This window comes from Setaria viridis, chromosome 5, assembly GCF_005286985.2.
Source record: "Setaria viridis chromosome 5, Setaria_viridis_v4.0, whole genome shotgun sequence".
Taxonomy (NCBI): domain Eukaryota; kingdom Viridiplantae; phylum Streptophyta; class Magnoliopsida; order Poales; family Poaceae; genus Setaria; species Setaria viridis.
The window spans coordinates 287,015-306,761 of record NC_048267.2 but is presented as its reverse complement, the minus strand read 5'-3'; the positions used below and the strand labels follow the sequence as shown (position 1 = coordinate 306,761).

At 43.3% G+C, this 19,747-nt stretch overlaps 2 protein-coding genes across 2 annotated transcripts; both read left to right on the top strand.

The window, feature by feature from the left end:
* Positions 1 to 9,608: 9,608 nt before the first annotated feature.
* LOC117857492 (auxin response factor 1) lies at positions 9,609 to 13,724 on the top strand. Its single transcript, XM_034740178.2, has 12 exons — positions 9,609 to 10,117; positions 10,222 to 10,278; positions 10,517 to 10,672; positions 10,750 to 10,834; positions 10,976 to 11,066; positions 11,189 to 11,353; positions 11,437 to 11,556; positions 11,677 to 11,749; positions 11,874 to 12,039; positions 12,119 to 12,762; positions 12,907 to 13,091; positions 13,192 to 13,724. The coding sequence occupies exons 1-12, from the start codon at positions 9,896 to 9,898 to the stop codon at positions 13,289 to 13,291; spliced, it is 2,064 nt and encodes a 687-aa protein (XP_034596069.1). The 5' UTR covers positions 9,609 to 9,895; the 3' UTR covers positions 13,292 to 13,724.
* Positions 13,725 to 14,634: 910 nt separating this feature from the next.
* LOC117857493 (probable protein ABIL3) lies at positions 14,635 to 18,171 on the top strand. The gene is made up of 9 exons (XM_034740179.2): positions 14,635 to 15,053; positions 15,948 to 16,030; positions 16,141 to 16,291; positions 16,425 to 16,524; positions 16,609 to 16,704; positions 16,781 to 16,817; positions 17,492 to 17,613; positions 17,703 to 17,794; positions 17,935 to 18,171. The coding sequence occupies exons 1-9, from the start codon at positions 14,940 to 14,942 to the stop codon at positions 18,085 to 18,087; spliced, it is 948 nt and encodes a 315-aa protein (XP_034596070.1). The 5' UTR covers positions 14,635 to 14,939; the 3' UTR covers positions 18,088 to 18,171.
* The last annotated feature ends 1,576 nt before the right edge of the window (positions 18,172 to 19,747 follow it).

The following is a 19,747-nucleotide window of genomic DNA, read 5'->3' as shown; positions in this document are numbered from 1 at the left end:
CATATGCTGAAACTCTGTAGGTTTCTTTCAGAATAAAAAACTGTCTGTCTGTACTCATACTTTCTCTTTCTCAGTGCCTTTTTGTGCCTTCTGTGATGCAGTACTCAAAGAGCGCCATCGAACTGAAAGTCTGCATCAGCTCAGTCATCTTGTTCTCCTGAGTTGCGAGTTCCATCTTGTGACATGGAAGTGAGTCTTGAAGAGCAAACCTGCCCATGAATCACCTGACGGTATCCTTATCGGTTCAACCATTTTATTTGCGTCTGCATTTTAAATCTGCCAGAGTCTGATGGCAGGGCATGCATGGATATATCAGTTATCCTTGCCAGAACTGCAGACATTGAAAGCTAGTGCTTGCTTTACACCTGGTCAATTTGGAGGTCATTTCAGACGTCCAAAACAGGCTTGACACGGCACGGTGCGAAAAAGAAGTCGTGCCAGCCCTCTTGACGAGGAGAGTGAGCGGCCGCATCGATCAAATCAAGTCAAATTCAGAGAAATTTATAAGAATTGGTTTTGTCAAGATCAGGTCAGTTGTCTCACCTAACGCTACGCTAGATTGAATGCACATGCTGCTGGCCCATTTCAATTCCAGGCTTCGATCCAGATCCTATCCTCCTCCATCATACAAGCTTTACTTGCTATCTGCACTCGTGTTCACCCACATGCTGGAACAGTGCCATTTTGCCGGCGATAAGACCGGCCAAGTGAGCCACTGGAACTAGAGCGATGCTGGGAACATACTACTAAATTTCATAGAGAGAACCTTCAATTTCTATAGAATTTAAATATTTGAATTGAATTCAGCAAGATGCATGGTTCCTCCTGTGCCGTTAGCCCGTTACGGTCACCATTGCGATGGCAGGGCTGTCGACAGAAGTCGGTTGCATTGCTTGTAACGGTCCCCAGTTGAATGAAGCATTTCATAAGCCCCTAGGGTGCAGATAGGTTAGGAGTTGGGGACCAAGTACATTGTGTCTATGTGCAGACACTGCTGGTTCCAACATTCAGAAGGTTCTTGGCAGTTTAACATAAAAGATGGCCATTTAGAATCGTTTTGCGTCGCAGTTGCAGCCAATGGGCTCTTCCCTCTCCATGTCCATGCTTATCAGCATCCACTGCTCAGGCCTGAGGGGTCTACTGACGATAAACTTGAGCTGAAAAATAAAACCCACAAGCATTAGGAGGAATCAATCAAACATAAAATATATTAGCAGAAACAGAGCTGAAGGCGCAGGGAAAAGGCGTCTTTCGCTTTATTCTGGCGCGCAAAAATGCCATTCTGCAATGAAATATATATGATGAACGATCCCACCGCGCGTCGACAAGTGGATCCACATCAAAGGCCTGAAGCCATCCTTTAGTGGTCAGAGATGCAAATGCCTGCTGCCCTCCATCTCCATAGATTAGAGCCTAACCCAAGCTTGCTCCTTCATGCTTTGCTTTCCCGGCCCTCTTTACATGCACTTTCAAGTCCCCTCCACTAGCCTCTAGCTCATATATATAATTATCTCTCTTGTACCATGCACAACACTTTGCTTAATGCTCACATGTAGGAGTACAACACATCACCTAAGAAGGAAGAATCGATCACACATCAGAGCTCATTGGATGCGAGAATCGGTCAATCGATAGTATGAACACTCGCCATGTTATTCTGTCGAGCAGGATTACTAACTAGTTTATTGACAGTTGGGAGTAAGTGCTTGCTGCTTTGAATCAAGAATGTGATCTTTGCTATCATAACTATATGAGATATGCAGCAGCCTAAGATATAGCAACAGATTAGGAGAGGAGAAGCATCATGGAAAATTCACCGGCGGATCGATGGGGATGTCTTTAATCGCGGTGCAGAGTGGATGGAGCATGATTTTCGTAGCAAAGAAATCCGGTCAAAATTAATAGGTAGAACAAGTTGCATGGCATATTCGTTGCTTGCCTATCCTACAGGAGCTTTCCGTTCCTCACACATAGCATAGGCTCCATAGTTAATTTTGTTGCCTGTCTATTCACTGGTAATTTGAAAGCCAGTAGGCTGCCTGCATAGATTACGCTTGGCCCCAAAGCTTAGAAAAGTAGATAACACTGACATCTTCCCTGCCAAATGCCAAGGCTTCAAGTCAATCCAACTCATGTATAGATGCCAAACAACTGACTAAACTAGTCTTTCATCTGAATAGGCTTCCTTGGACACATAACTTGCTGAATGTTACTGAAACGTTACTTTTCACCATGATCTATTCAGGCAGACAGTGAAATCCTTTTATACCACTTTGGGTAGTCCTATGCCACTGTGAGATAGAGCAATGTCACCTACCTGTAAACAATGAGCTCAGAGGCTAATGATCCTTGTTTCTTACAAATGATTTTTTCTGGGTTTTGTCTTCTTATGGAACACAGTTAGTAGGTCAATTTTGTTCCCCAGATGCTGATACATTGATGTTTCAGGTAACTGATGAACCAATCCATCCATCTGGGCTACTAAGGATTAGTAATGCAAATGGGTCAATATAATGAGCATAGTACATGGACCTGAACAACTATTATGGTGGCTATAAATAAACAAAAGGCATTCTGATTAAACAAAGCATGGGGGGGACCAAGACATTGCCAAATACAAGGCAGGCAGGAAAGGAAAGCCTGCGATGTAATCCCCCTGCAAACGACAAATCCAACAGCATGACACCCATATAATCTCCACATTATTGTCATGGAGGTTTCTAATGCTCAAGTGGGCGTGTTTCTTAAATCTTAATGCCCGGATTAACAGCATATTTAAACATCCATTCAGATTTGGAAGCCAATAGCGGCCAAGCAGGAGTCCCTAATGCGCTGCTGCCTGTAGACCTTGAATTGGCTGCTCTCTGTCTCGTGGTTTGCCTACCGTATGATTGGGGTAGGCACACCTCATGGTGATGCAAATTCCACGCAAATGTCTTCAGTTTTTAGTATATTCCTCGTGATACTCTCCATGTGAGGGACAAAGATCCTCCCTCCCTTTGGGCATCTCGGATCGGACAGACACTTCCTAAGAATGTTAGCTCACTTTCATTTGCTCTGTTGTTTAATACCTGTCTTTTTTTTTCTTTTGTAGTGTAGAGCTGAAATAAATCCTGCATTCGTCGTCTTCAAGCTCAAAACCTCGTCTTCCCCGCAAAAAAATGTTTCATAATTTTCAGCTTCAGAGAGACAACCCTACTTTTATAATATCCAGCAACACATCCGGCTCTTGTGGTTTATGGTAAGTCGGTCAGTGACGAAAATTCTACTGAAATATACTAGGAAACCAAACAATTCTACTTGCGACGGAATTTTCAGCAAAAAATGTTGGAGAAATTTCAAAATACGATCTCTATATTTGACCACGCATTTAGATAGCAAGTTTTGGAATGGGCAGGTGTAAGTTGAAGCTGCATGAGAGTAATAAGATACTAGTAGTGATTATATTGACCACTAAGTTAAGTTGAGTTGCCTTCCCTTGAGGCCAAAGCAAGTAGGGTTGTTGGATACCGTTACTTGGCCCGAAGCTGCCGTTTGGTTTGGTTTCCAACTCAACAAGTGCTGATCTCCATATTCCTTGCATTGATGGTGTTGGTGTCCTAGTTAGTACTAGCTGGTAATATTAAAAGGCTCAGTAGCCTATAATGCCAATTTTGCAGTTAAGAGCTTGAAGTAAATTTCATCCACTATGATCCTGTTTGGTTACTTTTGCTTATTTTTAGCACCTGTCACATTAAATATTTAGATACTAATTAAGAGTATTAAAAATAGACTATTTACAAAATCCATTACATAAGTGGAGGCTAAACGACGAGACGAATCTATTAAGCCTAATCAGTTCATGATTTGACAATGTGTTGCTATAGTAAACATTTGCTAACGATGGATTAATTAGACTTAATAGATTCATCTCGCCGTTTAGCCTCCATCTGTGTAATGGGTTTTGTAAATAGTCTACGTTTCATACTCCTAATTAGTATCTAAATATTCGATGTGATATGTACTAAAAATAAGCAAAGGAACCAAACGTCCCGCCTGCTGTTAAGGTTGCGAAGATTTTAGGAGCTGCAGCAGGATAAATGTGCAGAACTTGTAACCATGAACGGGAAGCAGGTCGTTGTGTATTGTCACTCGTGACGGATGGAGGCGAGTGAGACATGGATGGGCTTCCCATCACCCATACTACGCGTGATGCTATCTTGTCAGCTCATTTCATTTGCATTGGGCCAGAAACACTCGCATTTTGCACCAGATCGGTGGCAAGCTGAGTTAGCAACACAACAAACTGGATTTTTTTTTTGGTGCGATCAGACCTCAAAGAAGAGAGATTAATTAGCCTATGATTGCCTCTCTATCTCGCTTTCTCTGTCCGTGTGCCGTCTGAGCCTAACTGAATTGAATTTGCTAAGCAGGCAGGACACAGCTTCCATTATTCCACGATGAACTTAGAGTACTATATAGAAATAGAAGCGTGCAGTCTGATGAGCTTATAATTCCTTATTGTCCTCTTCATTCAGAGACCACTCACCAACCAAATCTTCATTCCATGTATATCATATTCATATAGTATGCTGCTAAGTTGGGCAAGTCGATGCCTCTAGATAATAACCTCAGCACAGACAACTCTGATCAAAATAACAGGATCATCAGTTTCCTAAAGTACACTGCTAATCAAATGGGTTATAAAATCACTTCAATCAGATGGGAAAAAAAGGAATCACATGGCACAGCAAACAGTAACATCACTGATGATGAGCTTTAGATTTTGCGTGATCGAACGAGCTAATAAATAGGGAGCATAATTAACATAGTAAAAAATTGTAGAATGGGCAATGAATCGTAATCGTGTGTTGTGCGGTTGAAGCTAGCCAGTCAGCATCGGCTAGGTTGTTACGTTTATGGCTCCCACATGGAGGCGTGCGCCCGGTAACATATTTTAAACTTCGCACTTTATTTGCAGCCAACGGCACAAACAAATCGATCATCCATATATACCCCACACCCTAGACTCCTATAGCTATAGCCATGCATGTAGATAGGGAGAGAGATGGCAAGGGTTAATTAAAGAAGAAGGGTCTGCTTCTCTCAATTCCCTATCGACGCAGGGTCACGTCTGAAGGTTTCGGCGACTAAATGAGCGTGAGAATGTTGGTGGGTGCCGCGGTCTGGCTTCGGTTCTGCTATCGTTGTTGAGTGGAGTGGTGCGGCCGCGTTGATATCCCAATCAAACCGGTCGAGTTTTGGTGGTTTTGAGCGCGTTGACATCCTAATCCAACTAGGCAAGACTAGATTATTTTTTGTTTTCCTTTTCTTTTCCTGCCTATGGGCTCCCAGGGCCGTAGTCTTGTATTTTTCTGCTATATCAATAGGAACTATCTTGTGCGGTTGTTAAAAAAAATTAAAGAAGTAAGCTAAGTAAAGTTAGCATGCACAACCCTAGCACTACAGCTCTAACACTAACCCATGCAAATCAAAAGGCTAACTAATATGATTGATTCCAAAACATTAAACAAGTAATTAAACACCTTCTATTTCGTAGGCAGGGCACTTTTACAGGCTTGCAAACCATGGATGGATGCAATGCAAGGACTCTTAATCGCTACGAATATTCCCCACCCGACGACTGATTATACAACATAAAAAAAAGCAAGATATCGCAAGTAGAAAAAGGTCAGAATTTAATTAATTGACTAAAGTACGAGGAGGCTACGGATGATTGTGTTCTTGTTGTTATATAGATGACAGCTATCATTGCAATATTGAGATTACGATCGGGATGTTGATCGGATTTTGATCCTGTGCGTACGTGTGAGCAATTAAACTCGGAAAACCCAAAAGTGAATTCTATCTTATTACAGAATCGTAACTGGGCAATAATTATTATGTGGCAATGCGAAGGAACTGCATGCAACTGGTAGTGATGATGACTCATTTTGCCGTGTTCTTTTCAGACGGTGAGAGTAGCAGATAAAGGTGTGCCTGCCGAACGGAGATTCCAGATTCCTGCAGTTCGGTTTGCTGGGAATCTTTGCTGAAGAAAACTAGCTTTAACTTCTATATGCCCATCGACGATCACAAGATCGCATTGTTTATTATAGTATTGATTTAGTGCTAACACGCTTTCTCAAAAGCTAAATTCCATCTTAGAGTATAAGTAGTTGCTTGGTACGTAGCAGCAGAGAAATATTATTGATGATTTAAACATCGAAGCAAAGCACATGTATAATGGAAAATAAGCGTGTATTAATTGTTCGGGACAGTGAAATTCTAAAATTCATTCATGTATAAAAATAAATAAAAGAGTTTTTTCTTTGTCATCACAAGGGTTGCATGTATGCATGGTGGTGGAGTGTGCAGGCACGCAGCACCAAAATGGCGTGAGGAAGAGATGAGAGATATAGTACAGTACTTGCGTAGGTGTTTGTACATGCGGCCACTCCTTTTCCAGAAAATGATAACTCGATTCCAGCAAAAAGGGGAGCTGATTTCCAAGACTTTGTAGCCGTCGTTCAACTGACCTATGGATGCGATCAAGTAACTGAAATGCATGGTTACGCTTTTCACGCTCTCAAAAGGGAAAAAACGGCAAGTGCGTTTCCTAGGCCAAAAGTGGGCGTATTTTGCAAATTCACCCGCGCAGTTTGGCTTTTTTTTTTCTCTCTTAAGGGACATGCTATTGAGCCTCGGTTGTGCTACTATGGCCTTAGGGCTACTGTAGTTTTGGTGCCATGTCATGTCTGAGAGCTAAGATATACTCTACTTTTGGTCCTATGAATAAAATAACCGAAAGAGGTTCGGCCTACATTGATATTTTAAGTAAGACTCCCATGGAAATATACGCGTACGTGATTCGTCCATGGAGAAAAAAATGGTAATAATGACAGTGGGATTAATGATAGACTAGTTAGATAGTACCCCTCCGTTTCGTTTTGACTTTTGTAGGTTCATAAATATTATTATGCATGTAGACATATACTATATCTAGATGCATAATAATATCTATGCACCTGGAAAAGTCAAAATGACCAACAATTTGGAACGGATGGAGTATTTCCGTCGTAAAATATAAGGTATTGGCAACTATGCATTTGGACAAGTACTTGTCCAGATGAGTAGTTACATACAGTCCTTGAAAGAAGTTGTTGATGTGTTAAGTTACATGGACAGTGTGAGGAGGAATAGCTGTGGTGGAAAGAGAAGCTAAGCTTGTGCGCGTGCGTGCGTGCGTAGGGGGCGATAGATTTTGGCCATCATCGATGATTAGTGGTCATTGTAGCCACACATGACCACCATTGGTCAAGTTGATTAGAGGCTATGGTAGATCGATCGATGTAGGTGGCTAGGTGCTGGGGCAAATGTAGAGGGGAGCCTATATATGTAAATGTTGTAGAAAGTGTATGGGACAGCAACCTCATACATGCATGCTGGAACGCGTGAAAAAGGGCTGCGCATATACTGTATGACTATCTGTTGCTTCCAGAAGAATGCAAATTAGCAAGGCATTTCAAGATTGGGCCTCTTGTTGGAGGGTCATATATAGCTTAATGAAAAAAGGAAGGCAAAGATTATTGGGATGTGCTGCATTACTGCTAATCAATTTATCTCATCGCTCCAATTTTACATATTAGCAATTCACAATATGTAGGATCGACTGTCTGACAGTGGGTAGAGCGAGGAGCTAGAAAATAAATGATGTTGGCTGTGTGTGGTGTGCCGGAGGAGTGGAGGGCACAGCGCACATGCGGCAACAGTACACATGTATATATATCGTCATCAGAATCGGAGCTGCCGTTGCTGCGTGCTTTGACTACTGGAGTCCGGAAATGTGTATAGCTCTGCTGGGTGGTGCGTCCTCAACCACCAACCCGACCACGCGCACGGGCGAGGGCCCATGCATATGAGAGCATGACGACGGCACAGGGGCTAGCTCTGCAGCTGCAAAGCAAATCTCTCCATCGCCATGGCGAGACGATGATCGATCGATTGCTCAGCAAGGTCGTCGTCAACCATGCCGGCCGACATGATGCATGCTGCACCGCACGTGCGCGCCAGCGTTAAGGTTGGCCGGCCGGACGGCCAGGGATCGAGCCAAGCTCCTGCAGCTCTTGATCAGCAGGTAGCAGGACCGGAGAGTCTCTGTGCTCATCATCTCGTCTCGTACGCATGCATTTGACTGCTCTAACTCACCTACTGTGCGCGCGCGGATCCCATCTACACTAGCTACATGTATGTAATGCAATGCAATAACAATAATGCATGCATGGCCCCATTCCGCCCCCCCACACCACAGGAGCCACGTGTGCCTCTCCCACTGCGCGCAGATCCATCTAATACTCTCCAACGGGCCGGAACCAAACATCACAGTCCACAGCGGTGCAAACGTAATACTAACTATAGCTAGCTACATGAACATGCAATTCATCATTGTAAAGATGTTCCAAGAAAAACAAACCAAATTTTTAAAAAAGGGTGTTTTTCTCGTTTTTGGCGTAGCAGGCCGTCAGCTAGGGCCTAAAATTACGGCAATCTCACGTGGACACAACCCATGTGTTCACGTTTGAACTTTTAACGAAGAACACACCGCTTTCATGGTAAGTTAAGTTGTTGGTATATATAACAACGGTTGCAAGTAACCAGTGTCGCCTACGTAAGAATGTTTAGGACGATGAAAACGTATGTCCGACCTCGTATACGTTAACAATGCTTTTGCATATATACAATGTTCACTTTATCCACATGGCCACTCGGAAATAAGGTTTGGAAAATCTATACCCCTTTAAGAAAAATGTCTAGGAGATTATGTAATGCTTAATCTCAACCTTTACATTTGACACAGTTGTGATATTATTCTGTTATCCTCTTTCTGTCTCTGGATTTTATCTTAGTGAGTAGTGTCTCATGATGCAATCCAGGGGTTGGGAGTAAAAATTTTTCTTTGAAATTGGATTTAAACCATACACTTTTGTTGATAAGAGTCAAGGGTCACTATTCCTTATCCATATAGAATTTTAAAGTCACAGATGCTTTGGGTGGGTGGAAACTAGAGAGGCATTCAAAATCACAAGAACATTTTAGTTTTTTTGGTTAATGTCAATAAAAAGGAAAAAAGAAATCTGTGTTTTTGTTTCAAAATTTCAATACAAGATGAGATGGATATCATTTTCTGTAATTTATGCCACAAAGAAGAAAGTTTGTTATTTTCAAATGTAACATGATTTGGAAAGAAAGATAGAGTAAATATATATGACCCCCTGAATCCTCTATTCACGATTAATTTGATTTTCATACAAGTTCAATGAGGATGAAATTATTGCATAAGGAGATTTTTTTTAATAAAAATATAAATCTCTAGACCTAAGCTTTTTGCCATTTGTGCTTTTTTTATTCTTGCTAATAGAATTTGTGTAGGAGGATTGAGCCGCTTGGTTTTGAATGGAGAATCTTATACGCATACTGTACATGGCTACTAGTAGTATAGGAAGGCCCTAACAAATTTGCAGATAGTATAGGCGCCTGCATGCAAATTTAGGAGCTGGAGAGAGTTGAGAAACGAGAAAGGCGGGGGGAGGGGCGTTAAATGTTAATAAAGCCATAAAGCGCACTTCATCACTGGGTATTGTGTAACGCCGCCGTTGAGCTTCCGCCGCGCCCACTTCCTCGTTCCTCCCTCCTCCTTCGCCTCCCAATCTCTCCTCCTCTCCCGCAAGGCCACAAGGGAGGACAAGGCCTTGCGCCCTTGCCTCAACAAGCCCCACCGCGCCTTTCTTTAATGGGGCGAGCCTAACAAACACGCACAGCCACCACCGGTGCGGTGACCACACTGCTGCTTCTTCTCTTCCTCGCTTGTCCCCTCCCTCTCCCCCTCCTCCCGGGGACTGCGAGAGAAGCAGAGGCCATGGCGCAAGGGCGGGAGCCGGAGCTGTTCGCGGAGCTGTGGCGCGCCTGCGCGGGGCCGCTGGTGGAGCTGCCCCAGACAGACGAGAGGGTCTTCTACTTCCTGCAGGGCCACCTGGAGCAGCTGCAGGAGCCCACCGACCCGGCGCTGCTGGCCGAGCAGATCAAGATGTTCCAGGTGCCCAACAAGATCCTCTGCAAGGTCGTCAACGTCGAGCTCAAGGTAATTCAGTATTTCAATTCAGTTCATTCATGCCTCTTCGTTCCGCCGCCCTTCAATTCTGCCTTTTTTGCTAATAAAATTCTCTTTTGGGCTGTGCTGTGCAGGCCGAGACGGAAACGGACGAGATGTTCGCCCAGATCACTCTGCAGCCCGACCCGGATGTGAGTCAATTCAAACACACAGTGCTCTCTCCCTTGGCCTTGCAGCATGTCCTCGATTCCCTGAATTCTGCACATCTTCCTCGTTTGAATTCCCTGAATTTTGAGTTCCTCCTCTGTCTACAAAAGTAATATATATATATATATAAGTTTCATGATTTTGTAGGCAAAGCAATTCAATGCACTCATTTTGGGACACTGGACCATATGGATTTGTCTGAAAAAAGTCTGGCTTTTGCAGCAGGTGAATCTGCCCACATTACCTGACCCTCCCCTGCCGGAGACGCCGAGGCCAGTGGTGCACTCCTTCTGCAAGATTCTCACACCATCCGACACCAGCACCCATGGCGGTTTCTCTGTTCTCCGACGCCACGCAAACGAATGCCTCCCGCCACTGGTACGCACAATTCGCATGTCTTCAGTACAGCGCATGGTACGGCAGCTGAAAATTCACAATTGGTTGTTGTTAAACAGGATATGTCGATGCCGACCCCGACCCAAGAGCTCATCACGAAGGACCTACATGGATCTGAATGGAGGTTCAAGCACATCTACAGGGGTATGCACAGTCTCCACTGAATTGTCTTATAAATAATTTGGCCAAATTACCCTCTGGTGCTTAATTGGGTCACAGATCAGGGTAAAGTTTGTACCTTTATGCAATTTCTGTTGCTCAATTCTGCAATTCTTGCTTCTCTAGGCCAACCCCGTCGGCACCTTCTGACTACTGGATGGAGTACTTTTGTCACATCAAAGAAGCTGATTGCGGGTGATGCGTTCGTCTACCTGAGGTTAGATCTCAACTGAACGAACAGCTTGTGCGGATGATTCAGTTCTGAAAAGAGAAACTTGTGCACATGTTCATATCAAGTATATGTACAACTTACAAGAGACTATGCCTTTGTTTTTTTAGGAGTGAGACGGGACAGCAGCGCGTCGGAGTGAGACGCCTTGTGCAGAAGCAGAGCACAATGCCAGCATCTGTTATATCGAGCCAAAGCATGCATCTTGGGGTGCTTGCAAGCGCATCACATGCTATTAAGACTAATTCCATTTTCCTAGTGTATTATAGGCCAAGGTTGGACCTTTTCTGCCACCATTTTTTTTTCCATGCAGTAGTGCTTGTTCTCTGCTAATAGTCATTCTTGTTTATTTTCTTAGGTTAAGCCAAAGCCAATACATCGTCAGTCTGAACAAGTACCTTGAAGCTAGTAAAATCGGGTTTAATGTGGGCATGAGGTTTAAGATGAGTTTTGAAGGGGAAGACGTCCCTGTGAAGAAGTAACGATTCATCCTGTCATCTCATATGTTTCTATTTCAGTTTATTCCTCTTCCTCATGTGTTGCTGACTTGTTGTCCTCTCAAGCTGACATGATCAATCCATCTCTTTTAACCCTGCAGGTTTTCTGGAACTGTAGTTGATAAAGGAGATCTTTCTCCACAATGGCAAGGTTCTGAATGGAAAACATTGAAGGTAAGATCTGTTCGATATACTTTTTGTTCTTATCATCTGCCTTCCCATTTACCGAAAAAATATACCTGCCTTTTTTTTTCTTAGAGAAGGTGATGAGAACTTCTAAATTTTCTTGGTTTATTAGGTCCAATGGGATGAAGCCACAAATTTGAATGGCCCTGAGAGGGTTTCCTCATGGGAAATCGAGCCATTCGATGCCTCTACACCTACCATAAACATACCTGTGCAACAATCAACAAAAAACAAAAGGCCCAGGGAGACAGCTGAAAGCCTGGATATTCAGGCAATGGGTATGGCATTGAAAATTCCACATTACTTGTCTTAAAAGAAGTAACCGGAAATTTGGGCCTGATGTTCATAATTTTGCAGAACCTACTCAAGAATTTTGGCTCTCTGGAATGCCTGAACAGCATGAGAAGGCAGGTATTGGCTCCAGTGAACCCAATTGTATCTCTGGACATCAAGTCGTTTGGACAAGTGAACGTGCAGGATACAGTGCCATGAGTAGTTCAGTTTGTCAGAATTCTGTAGTACTAGGGAATTGGTTCAAGGACTTCAACTCCTCAAGCAAGGGGGCCTCCCCTTCCTTGTCAGAGATTTCTCAGAAGCTGTTTCAGGTTACCAGTAATGACGCGAGGGTTCCTCCTTGGCCTGGGCTTTCTGCTTATCAAGCTGAGGAACCCTCTTCCAAGTTGTCTTCCAACACTGCTCTGTGCAGCTACCAGACCGAGGAGGTTGCTCTAAATTTTTCCAATGCTGTTGAAGAAAAGAAGGAACCCGGCATGTTTCGTCTGTTTGGTGTCAATTTGATTAACCATACAAGGAACGCTGCTACTAGTGAAAAGATGACTGTAGGAGTTAGGGAGATATCGACCCGAACTGCTGGTTCTTTGGAAGACTCTGGTCAGTTATCAGCACTCTCTAAAGTCACTAAAGATCATACACAGAATGTGAACGAAAGCCCCCGAGAAATCCAAAGCCATCAGAATTGCACTGGAAGAACTCGAATTAAGGTACAAGTTTTGTTTTTCTCTTTTCTTTCTCCTTGTATTGCTTTTTTAAGCTGTAGTTTTTTTGAAACGAACCAAGCAGGAGAGCTGCTGATTATACTTTTTTAAGCTGTACTGTAACTGAAGTTCATATTTGACCTGTGTTAGGTTCAAATGCAAGGAAATGCTGTGGGAAGAGCTATAGATTTAGTGAACCTGCATGGGTATCCGCAGTTGATCAGCGAGCTTGATGAGATGTTCGAGATAAAAGATCTGAGCTCCAAAGAGAAATGGAAGGTGGCTTTCACGAATGATGAGGGTGACACGATGCAAGTCGGCGATGTTCCTTGGCTGTAAGCTACCTTGTGCACCCCCCCCCCCCCCCCCCCCAAAGGTAATTAGACAGGAGCTTAATGGGTTGTGGCTGACATACACATTATATAACTTGTGCAGTAAGTTTTGCCAGACGGTGAGGAAGATTGTGATCCATCCCATTGAAGATGAGAGCGATATGGATCCTTTCTTGGAGCAGGATGTGAAGACCGATTTTTAGAAGGGAGGGCAGGGATGGAAGGTGGACTTTTATTTGGAGCCTTTCACTATTGATGATGAAGCATCGTCGTTTTGCTGGGGGCGGAAGATGGTTGTAGCTGAAACATTGAAACGTGATGGCTAGCTTGTCTTGATGACGCAACAGATTGGTTGCTGGCGTCAGTTCTTTCTTCTCATGCATTTTGAGGAAGAATTGATGTAACATAGGTTTGCAGAAATGAAGGGAAAAAAAGGTTTGATAATGTGTCTTTAGTTTGGTTTAAAGAAGATGACAGTCAATTAATGTGTGTCTAGTAGTCTGCCTAAAAAGGCTTAGTGAAAGCCCTACCGGGGTTAAGGAATAATGAAGATGGATGTATAAGACAGACCTATGAGAATGTAAGTTTTGTAAATATCAGTAGGTATATCATATATGGGAGGGTGATATTATGATATGGGATTAGGTGCCATGGCTTGACTCATGTGTACTGTGTTGCAGTGTTCTGAATTCTCGTGATGAGAATTGCATTGGATGTGGTCTGCATTATGTTAACGAGTCTGCATTCTTGTGTTGCAGTGTTTTTGAACTAACTAGTTTGTCCTAAACGTCAATATTATATAGCAACCGTTTGCGCCTTTACCTGTTGGTATGGTATGGCTGAGGGCTAGTTGCCTGTAGCTGGGAATTCAGGGCGAAATCTGAGACATGATGGAGTTGAGTGCGTGCTGTGCTGAAGGCCTGATGACCTCAAGTTGAGTTCAAATTCACATCCACCAGACCAGAATTGCTCATCGGTTGGTAAACAAAAAAATTTACTACTCACCAATAGCAACCAGTGCGGTGATTTCATACCATACCCGGTCGGCCGGCTGCCGAAGAGAAGAGAAGAGAAGACAAGACAGACGAGAGAAAGGACTCGCCGGCAGAAGAGGCAGGATTGGGCTTTCTGTTAGGGTTGGTCTGTTGGCTCCGGCGGCCCGTCCCGACGAGATACCAAACCAGGCAGGGCCGGTGGGACGGACGGCCCAGCTGAGCATGCAGATGGTGTGGCACACAACCACCACCGACCGACCGTTGTCAAAGAAAAGCTTCCTTCTTTGTGCCACCAACAATATGCGTCTCACGTGACCCCTGCCGTCCGGTTGGCCTTCATTGCAGGCAGCAGTCCAACGGTGAATGAATGCTCCAACTCGCTGCTCCCGTCTGCTCCCCTCCCCTTCCGCACAAACACAAAGAGAAATTAGCAGGCAACAAATTGCCCCTTTTAATCCTGTCCTGTCCCTCCGCCTCTTATCCTCTTCTTCCCCACGCCCGTCGCATTCCGTCCCCGGCCATGGCCCATCCTTGCTCCACCAATCGCTAGCGAACCTGCAAGCTTCCAAGCCTCCGGGACCCAAACCAGATCTTGGCGACACCAACAGCGCAAGTAGAGAGAGTAGAGGTGGTTGTTCAGCCCCCTCCCTCCCTGTTAGCGTTTGTGTTGCCCCCCCATATTATAGGTGAGCCACCCCACCACCACCGCCGTCCACTGGAGGAGCGGATTCGATTGGAGCTTCAAAAAGCTCCCTGCTTTCTTGGGGGTTTTGGTTGCCCAACAAGGGGAGGGGTTTTGGTGCCCTTGGGAGGAGGAGGAGTCTTGGCAACAGGGGAGGGAGGCGCCGCTTCGCCCATGGAGGCGGTCGCAATGTCGCCGTCATCCGTCTCCTCCCACATCTATGACGCCGCCTCCATCACCGACGACATGTCCTTGCAGGAAGGCCTCCTCTTCTCAGACACCCTCAAGGTATGCGCTATGCTCTTCCCATCTGCGCAAAACTTCTCCCTTCTTGTTCCTATGGATCTATCTAGGCAATGTTTTTGTCCAAGGGCCTCATTCCTTGATTTCTGCCTGCGTTCCCGCAAAACAAAATGCGATGCCGTGTAACATTTTGCTGTGCGCTTTCCTGTCCATGTCAATATTGTCAATCACAAGATTTTGTCCCTAGTTAGCTTAGGTCTACTATTACACACTGTAGGAGTAGGATGTCTAGTCCATGCCCATACCTGTTACAGTAATAGTGATCTTGAATACTTACTGGAGTAGTAGTATTTACTCGCACATTTCTACCTCAATCAACCATTTACCGATCTCTAACCTTGAAATATCCTTACTTCCTTCCTTCCAACAAAAAGTGAGGGAACCATGTATAGTCACTGCCTTTGCAGCTCTATAATGGCCGCACCTTTCCTCCCCCTACTTTCCCCTTATTAAGCAAAAGCACCATCCCATTTGGATTTTCAAAATGCACTTGTCTGCATAAACGGCACTGTGGCGCTGACCCAGCACAGAGGCTCTTGCTAAGAAAGCAGCATCCAATCTGTTTGCTTTGTACTGCTTTGCTTTGCCCATATATGCAAGGGCTGTCTGCTCATTTAAAGTTTAAACCTGTTGTTCAATTGAGCGTTACCAATTTTATTGCTCTGTTAATGCCAATGCTTAACGTGCTGCTGCCATCTATTGTCAAATTTGTCTCTGCTTGGGTTAAAGAAATTAGGATCCTTGTCCACAACGAAACCCCACATGGCTATGTCTTAGTTAATTATTAATGTGTCCTCACTATGTGCTGATCTGGCATTTCTTATTACTATCTTCTATGCTTTCTCTGCTTCAGTGAAATAAATTATGCTTTATTTGTAGGACCTGAGGAATCTGCGGTCACAACTATACTCAGCGGCAGAATATTTTGAAGTATTTTACCGAAACAACTCGCACAAATCTACGTATGATCTTTTTCTGGATCTTTGTTTCCTTGTTTGTCTAGTCTCCTGTTGCTTCAATAAACATGTAACACATCTCATCTTGTACTGTTCGCACTAATCTTCTTCTGTAGGGTGATGACGAGTTTGAAAGATTACACAGTTGAGGCCCTTGTTAGCACAGTGGACCATCTGGGTTTTGTCTCATACAAGGTGGATAATCTTGTCAGTGAAAAGGCTGATGAGGTTAACGAAACAGAATTTCTAGTATCTTCAGTTGAACAGGTATAATGCCTACTGTAGAAAATTTCTTTTAGTAATATTTTGTTTACTATGTTTTGCAAGTTTGCTGCTATATCAGACTGTTACATTTGTCTATCTGTAGCCTTCAGGCCATTGCTGTTTCTCATGATTGCAGAGGGTACGAATTTGCCAACAGACAATTGACCAGGAAGGAAGATCTCAACAAGCTCTTCTCATCAAGGCGCCAAAGTACCACAGGCGTTACATATTACCAGGCAATTTCACGCTCCATTCTATTACTACTGCATTAAACAACAATCTTCTTTGGATGTATAGATTATTGTAGCTATGTTTTATAGGCGTGGATCTACTGGAATCTTCCATTCATCCAGTTTCGGAACCTCCACGATATAACAGACAATATGCAAGTCGCAAAATGCACAAGTCTCAATCTTGTAAGTTCATTGAACTTCTGATCTGTAAATCTTTGAAATTGTTACTGTGTTGTTAATTTTCAACTGCTTGTTCCAGCTATTTCTACTCCCGGTTGTCGGCAGACTACAATGAGGTAAACAAATAGGAACTCTCAGATCCCTCCGTTGCATGTTTAATTTTGGAAAAGTCCAAATTACTCCCCTCAAGTATAAATAAAGTCTGGATGACCCCCTAAAGTATTTCTCGGTTCAGTTCACCCCCAAAACTATACCATTTGGTTCAATTTACCCCTTAACATAATTTGTCTTTTTTGTTTCTCCATGCACAAGTGAAATTTTAAGTTCAAATTTTGCAAGATGATAGCAGACAACATAAGATATGTTAAAAAAATATATCATAAATTTTTCATCACTATTTTGATAGGGTAGAATATTTAATGATAAAATTTATCGTTGAGATACAAATTATATAAAAACTAATGATGGAAAATTCATAAAATATTTTTTAATATAGATTATGATGTCCGCTGTCACCTTGCAAAGTCTCAAATTAAAATTCAACTTGTGTATGAAAAAACAAAAATGACAAATCGCATTATGGGGTAAGTTGAACCAAATAGCATAATTTAGGGGGTAAATTGAACCAAAACATAGTTTAGGGGGTTATATGGACTTTCGCTATACTTGAAGGTAGTAATTTGGACTTTTTCCTTTAATTTTTTGGGTCAAAGTCACTGTTCACTGTTCAGTATCCATAAAGATACACTGCAGCCCTTTTTTTTTTTAAATAATGCATGTTCTGCTGCAGGCGTGCTCGTTCACCATCTCCTACACCTAACGACGCATATCACCGATCCCGGTCCTTGTCACCTTCTCGAAAAACACGGGCTAAATCTCCATCTCCTCGAATCATGAACTCAAATACAAAAGGTATATTGTCCTATGTCTGATTCAGCGTATCTTTGAATGTGGAGCTTGCATAAGGAGGTTAATGGGCAATTATCACATTTACTATGCAGATACAAGAGCAGGCTCGCCAATACCAAATTCTAATCCTCTGGCACGGTCCTCTACGGTCGCAAGAAGACCACCTGCGAACTCAAAGCATTTGGTATGTCCTGAGCACAGCTCTGACTTATTCATGTCAGTTTGGGACAATACTACTGGTAGATTACTAGAATAATATCATTGGATTTCCGTTGTGTTTGATCACAGAAAGCATTTTTTTTGGTAATGTGACATTCTGTGCAGAGACAAACTTCAATGCAGTTACATACCGACTGGGACCACCACAAGGAGCAGGAGAAAAGCTCAAGCAAAGGCAGGGGTTTCCTCAAATCGTTGCTCACAAGGCGCCGGTGGAGGAACGACGAGTCATTGTACAGTTACTTGGATGAGTATTGATTGTTGGAATGTGGAAAACAAAGAAGTTTGCTGTTAATTGAATCTTCAACCGTCTGATATTTATGATCTCTTGCTTTGGCAAAAGGTTGTGATCGTGTCCTTTCCTTTTTCTTTTGCGCTTAATTCTTCTTGTATTTATACAACTCAAGCACGTGGTGAATGCTGCTCAGGCGCTCATGGTTGCATTGCATTGCTCAAGTATAGCCATCAGGAACTAAACACAATGTTCAGAAGAGGTTTCCCATTTTCAGTTTCAGAATTGAGGGGTTACCGTCAATTCTTATCTTGAAGCCAAAGATGGAAATACACACTAGGGTCCATGTCACTAGAGATCTAACTAATCATTGCATTCCCTCTTTAGACTTATCTATGCTATGCTGGTCCGTCTGGTTCATATTATTGAGTTCCTCCTGTTGGTGAGACGGGATGGGAGCAACAATATACATCAAACACTGACGGGCTCCTACTAAGCTCTTGCCCTATGGACACTGGGAGTACATCTTATCTGTCGTGATCAGAAGATGTAAATTAGCCGGTGGCTTTCTTGTCGCGTCTGAAAGAAAGCAAATTTCTTCATCTGATCATCAAGATGCTTGATGGCCATCATTTACCTCTCACATTGTAATGACTGGGTGGAGGAGGCTTGGAAAGATTAATATGAGCATGCTGCATGGTCCAACTCTAACAGTACCAGTGTCCAACTGTTAATCCATGACCACTTGCTACTAGTTTTCAGTCCACTACTGCATCTTTCCCTTTTGCGTGTGACTGTGATTAGACTTGTATACACCACATATTGTCTTGTGTTAAAGGAACCGATCCCAACCTGATTTCGACTCAACTAATAAAGGAAGTCCAGCGATACACAGCAGAACCCCCCAAAATGGACTTCTTGATGTGTAGGTAGATCTACGGGCTTGTTTCGGGCCTGCTGCTCTTGGGCCTCTCTATCCAAAAAAAAAACACAGAAAGAAACATCGAAACCACCAAACAGAATAGCTTCTCTTGGGCCTTTTACAAAAGCTGCTGTGTGAGCATGCATGAATCTTGTCATCCTGCACCACATGTACAATCAATCGTATTAGGTGCTACTAGACGACATGCATCAAGATGCAAAGGATTTATCAGCAACTTACAAGCAAGAAGCATTCTTTTTTTTTTTTGGTTGAGTGGTTGAGACCAATCAGCAGGCTGCTCCCCTCAGTTTTACCCACTCGTGCCTTTCTTTTGTCTTCTTTTGTGTGTGCAGCAAATGGATTGATGTTCACCTTTTGGTTTTATTTAGGTCCCTTGGAATCATCCTGTTGCTGTGCATTGCTGCTGTGGCTGAAATTAAAAAGAAATTCCCGGAATAATTAATTTATGCGTTGTGTCGTGGTCACCAGCCAGTACGTTTTCAAGGACAGACAGACAAGTTAGCAAGCTTTGACTCCCTCAGCGTTTCGAAAACAAGCATCATCCTATATGGTGCATCCTGCCATCATGTGGAGAATTGAATATTCGAGGTAGCAGCTCTAGTTTCCTGCCATCATATGTGTATTCTATAAGATCGAGGAGGAGATATATGACCAAATGCTCACATAGTAGATTTGACCAGGAAATCTTTTGGATGGACTAAAACTAAACTTTAGACGTGTTTATAGTATGCATTCCGTGTTGT